At 41.1% G+C, this 14,751-nt stretch overlaps 1 protein-coding gene across 1 annotated transcript in view; it reads right to left on the reverse strand.

Moving 5' to 3' along the window:
* The window catches only part of OFCC1 (orofacial cleft 1 candidate 1), a 124,706-nt gene that overhangs the window by 64,078 nt on the left and 45,877 nt on the right, over positions 1-14,751 (reverse strand). Inside the window, exon 10 of the mRNA XM_009885430.1 lies at positions 12,631-12,870. Coding sequence (XP_009883732.1) covers positions 12,631-12,870 — 240 coding nt within the window. The remainder of the gene's footprint in view (positions 1-12,630; positions 12,871-14,751) is intronic.

A 14,751-nucleotide genomic window follows, 5' to 3' on the forward strand; every position in this document is an offset into this window, starting at 1 on the left:
AAAAACATCACAAGGGAACCAGCTTTCTTTTATCATCTAAAGCTCTACAAACTTCATACCTTTGAAGCAATTTTGCACGCTAAAACAATTAACAACTCTTCTCTTTCCACCAAATCATGTATTTGAACAATTTTCCACTCTGACAGAAAATGCTGTGCTGTTTCTCCACGCTAATTTTGTGATTTCTTTTTTTCCCTGGCTTTCTGAAGGTGTTCACTTTCTGGCTTTATTTACCAGTGGTGTAAAAATATTGCCACTAGAAAACTTTAAGGCAGAGTAACAAAACAACTTGGGAATCTGAGGTGTCCCTCTGAGGGCTTACTGAGATTCACCACTGGGTTCTTCTTGCAGCAACTTTGGAGAGTTCATCCAAATACCCAGTGAGATCACTTGCAGGCTTGCTCCTCACTAAGTCATAAACTCTTCTCCACCCAGTTCTAGGAATTATATCGGTACATCATAGCCTTCCTTCTTCAAATTAAAGCAGGGAAGCTCTTCTTGCAAAGTATGTGAACCTCCGGGTAGGTTCAAAAAGGATTTCAAGGTAGTATACTCTCAGCATACCAAAGACCAGCAAATACTGTTTACACTTTTTGTAAGATAGCTAGAGATATTCTTCTGAGCAGCTTGGAGCTGTGGAAGAGTGTTACCAATGCCTTAGGGCTCTGAAGCAATTGTGTTCCCATGGCAAAGACTTGAAAATCAGGGGTGAAGAAACACCTTGAAGTAATGATTTTATGTAAATCCCTCTGTAAGGTTTGCTGTGTGAAGCAATGCAAGGTCATGAAGAAGAGGGTAGAGAAGGAAGCAGGAAAAAGACACCTGGTTTTATGCCACAATTTTAACTGTTTTCATTAATGAATGTGGGGGTTGACCCAGGTCCTGTTGAACGCCTCTAATACATTCAAAAGCGCAAATAAAACAAAAACCATACAAAAGCTAGAACACAGAAGGTGACTACCATCATACCCTGGCTAAGAGGTCTGAAGGGCAACAAGGGGAGCAAATACATCAGCTACACCTCTCACACGGCAAAACTTCTGCTCCACCGTTGCTCCTACACATTCTCCTGGATTATAGAGAACTGTGACTGCCTAATCTCATAAATAAACTATCTTGGACACTCCTCTAATAGAAATGTTATTCTGTTATTTGAATGTTTTCCACCTTCTATTGTTCCCATTTCAGTCTTCAAAGTTCATAGCAGCAAATGCCTTGGTATGTTTGCCTTGCAGAGACTCCTGCTCAACCTTACCTTACAGTCAAGGCAGAGAAAGAGGAGCCTTTTCTCCTCTCCTCCCTGGGAATTGGCATGTACTTGTAGAAGGTCACAATAATTCAAGGCTATCCTCTGACTAAGTGTTGTATAGGATATACCTTCAGCACTTTTTGAAACTCAAAATAAGACCTCCAAATAGAACATATCCATCCAAACTGATCACCTGCTATTGAAAGCGTAAAATGCTAGAGTCTTCTTAAATTAGCAGGGATTTCGTCCATCAGAAGACATTCAGCAGCTGATAATCAGCCACGAGTCTTTACTGCTTCAAGTATTTCTGCACAAAAGTACACACCTCAACGCAGCTCTTTCTTGACTGATGTTTGTAAATACAAACACTTTTTTACACTCCTGATTGAAAAGTAGGCAAGATTATAAGCACAACTCTGGTACAGCTAAGCTTTTTCTCTCTCTTAACTGCTATGTTAGGAGATGATACATATTCATAGTTGTGCTGCACTGTATAATTTTTTTTGAAGAGGTGAATATAAATTATTATTTTAATAATATGCCTTCCTGTTTCAAGTTATATATTGTGATTAGATAATGGCAAGAGAGAGGAAATCATTTAGGGAAATCTTTTAAAACTATAAATATTGTCATTATTATGTAGGTGTACTTTATATTAATTATGTAAATATATTCTAAGACTTAGTCTAGGCTTAAAATGAAACAGAAGCATCTGTTGAAAAATGCCATAACCCTGTGGCAGCTGCTATTAAACCATTAACAGTATCAGGTTTCATTTAAACCAGATTTACCATTTTCTATAACAGCCCGTGGGAAAGCTAAAAACATTAGGCACAAATTACTGACAAAAGAGATCCTTAATCAAGCCATACATTTCATTTGGCTAGCTGGGTGCTAGATAGTAACCTCTGTGCTACAAATTAAAGGTGGTGGTTACAAGGCTATGATCAAAGACAATTACCTGCATTATTGAACAATCCCAAAGCATAAGCAGCTGAAATCACTGCCATATCACAACAACCCTTTCGGTTTCTCCCTTGTTTCCCAGACTTACTCTTTTCTTGAGAATAACTTCACAGTACACCCTCTTCTGCCAGCCTGCCTGCAAACAGACAGTGGTCAAGCAGTTGGTGTAAGGGCAGTTATGACTATTAAAAATTTATTTCTTTGTTTCCTGCTCACAGTTATTCTTCATTTGCTATAGGATTCCGTCCTGGACCTAGATTGCAAACTCATTCTTTGGGACTGGAAGCATCCCTCTCCTTAGAGTTAGAGCAGCTGGATGTTTAAGCCATGCCATGATCCAAAACCATAATGACAAAACACAAAGTAAGAAAAATAAGGATTTTGTCACACACCTGTGTGCTACAAAGCCTGAGGCTGTAAGATTCATTCTGGGAGTCCTCATGTATGAACACTGTGTGTCTGACCCAGGTAGGACAGTGTCACACATCTCATGGTAAAATAAAACATACCTACACCAAGTAAGAAATTTCTTTCTGTTGAATCCATACGAAAATCCCAGCCAATTCTCTGCCTGTTACTCTATGCCGGTGTGCAAAGCATTCACACAGGTGCCTGTGGATTTATCATTTCCATCCTGACAGCCACTGGGAGCGTGATCTATACAGGGGAACTGCTGTTTCGGAAGGCATAGACAGGCGGAAGCAGGAGAGTTTCAAAAAGGAGGCAGGTCCCCTCAACAGCCCCATGCTGAACCTATTCCCATCCCCACAGTGAACGTGCATCTCCGTCACAGCCCGCTGTCCCACAACCGCAGGGTCAGACAGCCCTGGGAGGGAGCTCAGTGTTGTGCCACCTGCCCTTCATTAGCCTCCTCCTAGGCAGCGAGCCTGAGAGCCTGAGAGCAGGGATTTGGGGCCAGGCCAGCACGACCCATAGGCACAGATGCACAAAGGCATGTAGCTCCAATTGAAAACCACGGTCCATGAGTGTCTGCATGCCTCTGTGGGCTTGGGCCATCATGCTCAGGTATAGGGCAGGGAACAGCTCAGGTGGTTAGAGAAGGAGGGGAATCAGTAATTGCTCACTCTTGTCAGAGACCCAGAGCCCTGGGAAGAAATGGGAAGGGATGTTTTCTGGAGCTGTGGGAGAAGATGCATCCGCAGAGACCGCTGCCTGGCTTGGGGGCAGCGCCTGGGATGGGCAAGGCATAGGCAGCTCAAACTGACAAGTTTGTTTTGATGGACTGCTTTGTTTCTGAAGAAAAAAAAAAAATAAGCAGCTATGTTTTCCCTGCTGGTGGCAACCTCTTTCGAAACATCATTTGGTAAGTTAGTCCACAAGCTTGCACCAACACCGTGGATGCTCAAAGAGAGCATACCACATAAACACAGTTTCTGACTTTCAATGGGTCTGGCTCTCTAACACCTTTGATCACTGTTTCTCCTTGTTCAGCTAAAATTTCCACTGAGGTCTTTGAGGTATATAGCCTTTTACAGTGCTATGAAAGCATCCAGCGCCCACTTTTTACTGATGTAATTTCTTTTGCAAAGAGAGATGCAGCAGAGAATAAATAATGCTTGTGTGTGCCTGCACAGGCACAAACAATTCTTCTTAGTCTGCAGTTAACAGTGTTGCATTTAATTGAATTAAATCATAGTGAACTAAAATTATCTCTCGCCACTATTTCTGAATTCAACTGTTTTATATCAGTTTTATTGTAATATATCTTACTTCCCCATATGCCACCATAATTTCAGCAACAAAATCGTTTACTCTAGAGAGAGAATGAATTCTATTTGAATATTTCAATAAACGGATCCAGTATGAGGATTTGGGGGTTTTTGTCTGACTTACTCTTGGGCTTTAACCTTGTCAGGAAAGAAATAAGCCTTTGATTCTCTCCTCTGCACCTTCAAATGCTTCAAATTTAGAAGAAAAAGGGCAAAAAATACATTATTTCATTCACATAACACAATAATTTGACCACTAAACACGTACAACTCAAATGGATTAAAGTGAATTAGAATAAGCTAAGGCAATTCAATGTTTTCTTATTATATAGAAGATTCTTGCAAAACACCATATAAATTAACAGCTCGTCATTTCTGCTTATGAAAACTGCAGCAAATGAACCTCACTGGTGTAAAACATGAGTAGAAAACCATTTAAATAGGAAGCAGTTCCCATCAAACTATTTCATTAACAAATAAAAAATTACTTCACTGTGTAAAATGAATAGTGTTGGAGATGAGGCTGTTATTGCCAAAATAAGGTGGAGCTTTCATGGCCAGATTTCAAGCCCTCCCTGTTTACATGCAAGGCCAGCATACAGGCAGAGGGAAGGGCATTCTTGGGAAGTGTTTATGTAACTTTGAAATTTATAAAAGGCCAGAGGGGAGGGAAAAGGAACACAGACCAAGGTAAAAATAAAATATCGTGTTATTAGGGTTTTCCAAAAGTCCTATCTATCATCATAATGTCCTGGAGTAGCTGGAAACTTACTTCCCCAGCTTTCCATCGCTGCCTGTCTGTGAACAGGTATCTGAATACAAAACAACACACAAATCAAAAGGAGGACTGTGCAGTGCACTATCATTCATTTCCCCCTTTTTTTTTTCCTAATTTCTGAAAAAGAGAACAGACTTTTCAAGACTGACATAGGTCAAACGACTCCCTGACTCCTCTCCCTGTAGCTTGCAGATCTCCTTAAACCTTTATGCAGTACCACCATCTTTCCTGTGACCCATTATCCCAGCTTCCCTGATTGTGGGGCAGTATGGACCAGAAGCGGCTGCGGCACAGCACACAAGCTCAGGCTCGCAGATGAGCCACACGGAGCTCAGGGCAGCAATATCTGTAAGCAAGCAATTTATTCATCGTTCTCAGTCCCATGGCGGTGGCAGCCAGCAGGATTTCTCCTGACACACCGTGCCAAAGCACCCCAGTGCCTTCCCACAGCCGCATCCAGTACCCCCGTGGAAACACCTCCTGCCCTCTCCCATGCTGCCAGAGCCGCAATGATTCCCCACTGCCTCCCTTTCCTCTAGGAGAGATAACTCAGGGCGCAGTTAACTCTGGCAGCATCGCATGCGGCACGACTACCTTACACCAGAGGACCAGAATCTGGCCTTTTATCTTCCCAAATACAGGGGAATAATGTGTGCATTCTGTGAGCTTTAGCCTCTGCATCTGTTGCTAATTGTCCTGGCACATCTGCTGCTAATTCTTTTCTGTTCTTTGACCAGCAGGGAGTAGTAATGTATGGTACAGCCAGCGCTAGCCTCCCCGAGCATTTCTGGTGATATACCGCTGGCCTGGGTGGATTCTGACCTCATCTTGCAAGGGGAGAAATTGCCTTCGTAAGAGGAAAGCAGGAACCCCGGTTCCTTCTCCCGCCACTCCTGTCTCATTTATTTATTCCTGAGACTGATTTCATCACGGTCAGTGCATGAGTTTCCCGGGATAACACAGGCCACCGACATGAGACAGCAGAGGTTATTTCTTTTGTGTCAAGACGACACGTACTTTTCTCAGAAACCACTGGGAGCCAAGGAGTCTCAGGGAGACGTGGCTTGTTCAGCACGCAGGGCTGAGTCACACAGCGGTGCCACTCTGCCTGCTCCGGGCTCTGGTGCAGGAGCAGGCAGCTTTCTTCTCCCTTTTGCTCCACCAGCTGCTCCTTATCAGGTCTCTTTCATGATGCTGTTCTGGATTCCCCATCACACCTCCTGTAGCACAGCATCCCCTTCCACCTTAAGCATCAGTCCAGCATGGAATGCAGCCACACTCTCCTCGCCAGGGAAGCCATGCCAATGCGGAGTTCACGCTCCTGCAGTACCTCCTGGATGGTCCAGACCTCATCAGGTTCTGCTCTCTTTCCAGGGGCTCAGCAAACATCGCTCCAGCAAAGAAACAGGAAGACCAGCTCCTGATAACAAATCCCCTTTTCCTTGTCTGCTCTGCTTAAAAATTCTATGTTTAAAACAGGCTTTCTTTTTCTTTTGTGGCATAAAGTCCTCTTCCCATTTCTGTACCACAGCTTTGCAACTAACCTGTTCATCCCGGGTTCACAGATAACTACATAAAACATTAAAAACTTCAAAACCAGGTATTTTAAGAAAAAAAAAGTGTTGTCTTAGGGTGTTTTGCTGGCTCCCATGACTTGCAGCTATGGACCAAAATGGCTTAAGCCCCTTTTCACAGTTCCAGGCTGTCAGCTCTGGTGAGTCATGGAATTGCTCCATTTTTTCACTCACAGCGTTCAATGCTGGGGCGGGCATTTATTTTGTTCTTAGTGTCCTCTGTTGTTTGGAGTTTACTTGGAGCTAAGGATACAGACAGGGGCTGCTGCATTCTGCCTTCCCGTTGATCTGCTCTAGATAATATATCATTTTTGTACAACTGTTGTATCCTATGGCTCACATAAACTCTCACGGCTATAATTTCCCATTAGGTAGGGAATAGGTGTGATTTTTGGAGTGATCAAAAAAAACACCTGTCCCTAGATACTCCTGATTTTTAACATATGCCTGCGAGATTTTCCAATGCAGCCCACATACCTTACCTTAGCTAAATATGATGCATTATAATGTAGGCCAAATTTCTGAGGTCTTTGAGCAGGATGTGTTGGTCTAAGCTGAAGGAGCACACACAGTACAGTCCAGCGGGGGTTTCCAAGAACACTGGAGCACAATGACCAGATAACATGTGAAAAGTAACTCCAACTAACTACCGAAAACAAAACCTGGGATAAGTAGTGAACTTTTGCATATATAAATCTATTGCATAATGCTAAATATGATAGAGGCAGTCGATACTAATATACAATGGCTTTGTAATGTTAGCACACCAGACTTAGTGAATCCTTTCAAGTCCTCATAAAATGCTAGAAGTAGATCTTTCCACATTGGGAAAGTCCATCTATGGGCAGCAAAGGTCCCCAGAGGAACCACCCGGCTGCAGCTTGTGGACGGAGCAGGATTCGTGCACTGCACAGCACTGGGTCAAGGGAGGTCCCCGTGATGCTTTCTGCTGGCCCCACAGCAAGGAGAAAGGACTCAGGGCCACTTGGGGAGAAGAGCACAACCGAAGGGCTGGCAGCCAGCCTCAGCAGCGTGGGGCCCTTGGCAGCACCCAGTCCCAGGGCTGCCGGCAGCACACGCCGCAGAGACTTGTCCCCACAGTGACGCAGGGGTGGGACACAGCCAGAACAGACTCCCTCTGAAAACATGGCTTTTGAGGAACTGTTGCAAAAAGGCATTTAGCAAATAGCAGTCGGAGACCGAAAACCCGGACAAACTCAGATAAACCAAATAGAAGCAGTAATAAGTATGTGTTCCCGCTGTGTGAAAAAAACATCAAACCTGCAGTCTTCGAATAAATACAAGCATCTGTCTAAGCTTAGTTCTTGCACTTACCAAAAGGTTCACGTAGCACCTTATCATCCCAACTACAAATAATTGCATCCAGGGAAAATTTAAGTGGCTCTCATTTTGAAAGTCCTCTGGCACTGCCAAGCATTATTACTTCCTATCTTTTTTCATAGTGTATCAAACTCTTATGTTATGTCCTATAAAGTGTCCTAGAGCTAAATGTTCTTCATCTGTGCTAGCGTTTCGCTCAAGAATAAAATAACAGGGGTGGGGGCGAAGTTTGTGCTCTACTTTTCCTAATGATACCTTGTTTTGTAATTACTAAAAGCATCACAGTCCTTAGACAGCTGCTGACATACAGAAAATAAGGTCCTTGAAACTGTTTGTTTCATCATATTTTAAGAATTAATACCTTAGGTCATGTTAATCAGTTTCTGATATATGTAGTTTTCAAAATGCACTTCAGGGAAGAAAATGTTGGAAATGACTAATAACAACAAAGATATGAACTTTATTCGTTATATATCTAACTCCAAATGTGAACATTACCAAAGTACTTTGCCATCTTAAGTATTTAGGAAGCCTTAAATAAAAGATAAATCCACCTCATTCAGTGAAATAGAACATCCTCTTTTTCCAAGCAAAAGAGTTCAAATTTATTAATTTTGTAGCTATATTTTAAAATGAGTGTCAGCCCCTGCTAGATGACTGCATGATAAGTGTCCTGAAACTTCAGGAAAAGGCACTAAATTTTTCACAGCATTTGTGTTTCATTTTCAGTGTAATAAAAATATGGTGCCCTTTTAATAATGAATAATAGATCTCCTGGTATGATTTACATGCGTGGATTAAATGTCATGTTTGAAAAGTTGCTGTTTTATTCATATTGAATTTCCCTCAAGTAAAACAAAATGGTACCCAGCTACTGTTATAATATTGCTAGTACCTTGCCACACTGATACATAAATATTAACCGGTTGATATACTCCCTAAAAATCTACAGATCTGTGAACTGTTCTGTCAGAAACGGTGGCTTTATATGCATATGAACTGATTTAGTGCTATCCTGAGTTCCAGGTACACTGGGGAAAATGCGTAGTGCCAGCACTCACATACTTCCGGAGTTCACTTTTTTGCTCAAGTGCCGATTTTGGAAGGCTGGCATAGAATAAGAGCTGATGCTGAACGGGTGCAGAGGGACTGGGGTTAAAAAGCAGCTTGGGGAGCCCAACACTGACACAGTTGTCCCTGTTTCTCCTCAGCAGCACTGGACTGACATCCCAGGTGACTGGACAGCTTAACAAATGTTTTTTAAATGTCACTTGCAGTCAGTCTGGTTGGCTTACAGTGCTTTTCCCTATAGCTGAAAATTTCCTATCTGAACTTCCCCTACTGAACAAAAGCTCGCTTCCTAACAGGTAATATTTTTGCTGGAAAAGCGTTCCAGAAATGTTTAAAATTTATTGCAAATACTTGATATAGGAACATCTCCCTTAAAGGTCCCTCCTCTAAGTAGGTGAAACTTGCAGTGTACAACAAAATATTTTGGCCCTTATAATTGAAATTATAACTGAAAACATTTTTTTAAAAAGAAGAGAAGTATTTTAGCCACACTCCAATTTTTATTCCATTGAAGCTAATAACTATTTTGTCTCTGAAAAGTAAGGATATGTTATTGCAATTGTTTCATACAACTATTTCAATGTTTACTGAACTAACTTTGGAAAAGCTGACTAAAAAAGAAAAAAAAAAAAATAAAAAACAAACCACTTTCTGAGCAAAATTAAACTTTTGAACACTGCAAATAATTTGTGTTCTTCAAGTCATCATTAAGCTGAAAAATGTCATCTGGACTTGCTAACACTGGGACGTGGATCCTATAGAGTAACAAGACACTGCTTTAAGTACCCTGTGAACAAAAAATGTTTAACTCACTACTTAGGTCTTATCTATAGTAGGATCTTAGCCACCATGAGACAGCAATAAGGAAACTATATTGGCAAAATCCTTGTTCTAGTGTAAAGATGATGCAGTCACATCTGTGCAGGTGCTGCCAAGGACAATCTAATTGCAGTAACTGCCTTACTAGATGAACAGTAAACATCTCATCTCCTTTCCCAACTTTCATTCCAGACCTGAGAAAAATCAGGCATTGCAAGAGTATATTGAATGTTTAAGAACAAAGCTTCTTTACCGCCAAAGTTAACCTACCGCATTTTTTGAATCTCAGCTTGAGTTCATGTTCAGTTTGTGTTACAGTGCAGGTGAAGCTTCAAAATACCTCTTGCTTCACCTAAACCAGACAGTATTAACCCATCTAAGTCTAAAGTCCCCTTGCATAAACTAAATGTATGAAAACATCCTTGAAATGCTGGGTCTAAACCAAATCCCTTTCAGATCATGCTGTTAGTTGCTATTCCTAAAATTTTACTGTAAAGAGTCATTTGAAACAGCAATTACATTCTATCCCAATCCAAAGCATTCATACGTGTTTTGTCCAGCATAATTTAAGGAAGAAAATGACTCGTGTGACTGTCTGGCCTCACTGAAAACCAAATAAAATTCAACTGGAGCTATTAGTAGCCACTGTCTAATAGGTAGTCAGAGGCTATTGGGGGAGGTAGGTTGACAAACTAAAAAGGAGGACAGTGAAGGAGGGGAAAGAGGGAAGCTGGCAAGCCGGAGCAAAGAACATTGATTAATGAACAAAAAACATTTTTGAAAGGTCGGGTGCGCAAGTCAGACTAGCCCTGAGGCAGATCTAACTTACATGACCAGCACTTTCTGTACGCAGCAGGTAACCCATGCTGACACCAACTTTGCCGACATGACAGGGTTATTATTTTTGGAAGGATGTAGTGTTCTGGAACAATTTCTCTAATATATTAGTTAAAACTAGGCTTTCCCTCAATACTGAGCAAGCATGTGTTCATTTTCACCATGTTTACACTGAACTCCTATCATTATTCTGGCCAATAAAAATAAGAGCTTATTCTTCATTTGTGAGCACTTGTATTTTCCCCACTGTAATACATCGCAGGGCAGCAGTGCTGTATATAAGATTGTATTCAAACCCAGATGCTCAGCTGGAGCTCATCACTAAGACCTCACTACTTACGCTAAGTTTTGCAGTAGAAGCTGACCATCTGAAGCCTAAAATTTGCCTCATCTCAGCACAGAACCTAAGGGTTTATGTTGAAACGTTCTTTAAGGTTATGGGCCAATACCAAGGTGGAAGAACAGAAAGGTGGAATTATTCAGAGTACACCACCTACATCTTCAAAATGAGCTGGTGGAGGAGGCTCTAAAATTATTACATTAAGCTTTTGCTGTCTGTTATACAGTAATGAGGACAGGGAATCATCAGAAGGTCACAATCCAACTTCTTCTGGTCCTGCATTTTAAGCGGACTTGCTGAAACTTGCACTCTAGTGCGCTAGACTAGAAATTAAGTTTGGTGAAGATGCTAATTAAATGTTCTCTGTGAGAGTCAAAGAGGACTTTAAAGCAAACTCTGGAAAAACGGTAAAACTACCAAGCATTTCTCTCAGACCTTTGGATGAAGCATAATAGACGCCTCTAAGCAGTTACTGAGGTGCCCACACAAGCCAGTAGAGACTAACGGAAAGAAAAGTACGTGGACTTTCCACATATTCCTCACAAATTCATGTCAGGAGTTCCTTTGTGTTGAGAATCAGCTGGACAAAAGACGGGTCAATCTGAACTAGCTCTTGCTTAGTACTGAGAACAGAGGTACACAGTTTCCTACTACATTCCCCAGGTAGGAGCAATAGCAGCAGGCAAGACCCAGGAGAAACACAATGCTGAAAGCGAGAGGCGAGGCATGTGGGAGTCATTTGGTCATACCACTCAGGGTCTTCTCCTTTGAATGAAGCCTGAGAAGACAGTACTTTGCCTTCCAGGCAGTAAGCAGGATGCGTGCATCCTGCCTAGGGAGGAATCCCAGCTCAGTGATTTCTCTGACAGATATATGTATTTGTTATAACATCATGTGACAGGCACATTCACAATTTCTCTCTCTAAATGCACGACTCTTTTCATACCAACAGCTGTATTTACAGACACACTGTTCATTATCCATTACAGATAACAAACAATTAAAAAGCAGAAAATGTGACTTAGCAGCACTTTATACATCACGAACCCAATAGCTGAAATGACCTATCCACAAGTAACTGAAAGGATCAATGCCATACATAAAAGTTGCTTTATCTGAAAGCTCTTTGGGATAGGGACTGTCTGTCTGTTCTGTATCTACACAACACTTCACACAGCAGAAAGGGTGGAGGAGGAAATCTACTGTTCAGGTCGTACTGCGAAATAAATAATTGAAAACTGAAAAAACTCTCCTTCTCGTTCTACCGATGCCTCATAACACACAAAAACACTACACAGAGAGATGGGGGTTGTTTTTCCAACCGTAAGGAAGCTCTCCTGTGCCAGAGAGTTTATCCGAGACCAATGTTTCAACCAGCACTAGGCATTAGCTAAAACAGTGAGCAACTGACACACAACAATCCTGCCACGCACAGCATGCTTAGGCAGGAAAATATGTGTGCCTCAGTCGCAAAAGACAGAATAGAGCCTCAAGTGTTTGGGCTCCTTCCAAAATAATCCAAATGCTGCTTTTTTGGCAAATGGGGGTCAATGGAGCTAAAAACTCACAGAAGGATTTGGGCATTCATGTGTTTATATACACCCACTCGTTCATTTATTATTCTAAAGCTACTTTACAGAAATCAAATTACATAGCTGACAAGCTGCATAGATAAGAGAGAATAAAAGTAAAATTTAAAATTAGCTGACAACACTATGTGATGTAGTGTGTATTTGGCACTTTTAGAGTGAGTGATGAGGGTTAACCTAGGGGAAAAAAAATTGCACCCTCCTAAATTGCACCTTAAATTATTAAATAAATTATGAACATGATGGAATGCATTAAATATATAAGCCTGAAGGAGAAAGAGCGGATGTGTTTTAACTTTCAAAGCAAAGATAACATATTTAAGAAGTGTTGCTTACGGTCTGGATACTTTGTCCAAAGTAGATTTCAGTGTTGTAGAAGTTTCCATCGTGACTAATAGGCCGTGTTGTCCTGGCCTGAGGCTGCTCCTTCACTTTGGGCCACTCCAGCAAGCCACCACCTAAGCGGCTGAGAACAGAAACCTTGAGGGTATAGTGGCCTTTAGGGACCTTATCTTTGACTCCCCTCAGGCATTTGATGTGAATTTCTATCGGCTGCGGTGTCTTGGAGCAGTCAACCTAGGGAGAAGGCTCTGAGTTACTGACCTGGGTTGAGCTGACTTTAGCTATACAATTAGCCAGAACAAATTGCTTCTAGAAAATAACTACCAAAATGCAGACAACATGCTTCTTGTTCAACCTGCAATTACCTATTGCTAACTGAGGATCTGCAATTAGGGAGGTCAAAAGCCATAGAGATGACAGATAAAAAAATAATGCAAATACTACTAATAAAATGTTCGGCATCCTTGCGGGGAAGGTGGAGCTGTTGAAGTATGACACCAGAAGCCATTAGTCTGCAATAATAAGGCAGAATTAACTAGAAAACAACACCTTCAAAAATATACCATGCTTTACAAGACAGGCACAATACATGGTGTGATGAGCAGGCTGCAGGCACAGAGTGAAAGACAGGGCAGGCCATGTTTTTATACTAATTATTAGCCTTGCCAAAGCTATTAGTGCTGTGTAATATGCAGAGTATCCTTTCACCTTGTGATTATCATATAATCAGATTCTCTTAAAAATAGTAATCAAAGTGCAACACGTGTAGAGTTTAATAACAACTCCCTACAGGCACTTTTATTCCAAGTCCAGACAAAAGGAAACATCTGCTGCTTGCTGTTGACAAGATGTTGTCTGAGTTACAGAATGTTTAGTATGGAATAAATGCTGTGCTTCGTATCAGAAATGCCTTTCCTGTGCTTTCCTTGTATGCTCAGCTTATAGTGTGGATGTTGTCAGAGGGGAACAGACACAGCAGTATGATCCTTGCCTGAGTAAAGGCATGGGGTCTGTCCCACTATGCCAGTGGATACTTCAGTGCTGCCCAAATGCAATCTGCAGGGTCAGGCACATACCAGGGAGTCCCAGTTTGGCTCCAGTGTTGACTTCAATGGATAAAATTGCTTCTGCAACAACTAATTATTTGGTACTTCAAATCAGCAACATTTTTTTTTCTTTCTACGAGGAATCAATTTCTGCCATTATTTTGAGAAAACACTAGTGCTAGGTCATCTTCTTTTAATGCAATGTGATACAAGAATCCATGCTTCACCTCAGAATCAAATAGCTACCTTGACTACTAGGTTTAGTAGTCTCACAGTTTAAACCTACAGTAGCTAATAATCTCTTCTTTAATCCTGTCTTGGATTTATTTTGGAAGAGATAGCATATTTCCATATAGATAGAAAGCTTCTAGAATTAAATTAAGCAGTTAAATAAACAGTTGAATTTGTTAAACTTCTTTTGTTTCTCAACACAAACCGTACTTAACAACTAATCTGAATGACAATTATTTTCAGCTTAATTAGAAAATCTTAATTAACAATGAAGATTTAACCTTAATATTTTTGGTTTCTGAATCATATATAAAAAAATTAACATTATGTGAATAAATAAGACAATCTTTTTAAACCTCAAGGCAGGATTACTGATGCAGGCAGACTTCGTTATTAAACACATTCTAAATTAAACGCCTCTATGAATTTTATACTGAAATATATTGTGATAGTTTTGCATGCCAAATGTGACATTTTGTATTTTAGATTCATCTTCTGTAGTAATTTTGGAAATGTCATACAAACAAAGATTTTGTCATTTACCAATGGAATTACTATGCATGGCCGGTTAGCCATCTCTTTTCTAGCTCTTCTGGTTGTTTCAAGTCAGCAAGCCATAAAAAATCTTTATCTCTCTGAAACACAGCAATTTGGAAGATAATCGAATAGTGACTGGGGGGCAGAAACGCCAGTCTGAGGAATTATACCACAATCTCTCTTGCATTTACAACCTTCCTCAAAGCGAGTGTCAGTCGAGTAGGAAAAGGAGATAGAAGATTCATCATATTTCAAGCCTGTCTCATTTGCATGGTGGCATAGCTGTCTCATCTCCTGCTGA

Source organism: Charadrius vociferus, unplaced genomic scaffold (genome assembly GCF_000708025.1).
Source record: "Charadrius vociferus isolate BGI_N301 unplaced genomic scaffold, ASM70802v2 scaffold375, whole genome shotgun sequence".
Taxonomy (NCBI): domain Eukaryota; kingdom Metazoa; phylum Chordata; class Aves; order Charadriiformes; family Charadriidae; genus Charadrius; species Charadrius vociferus.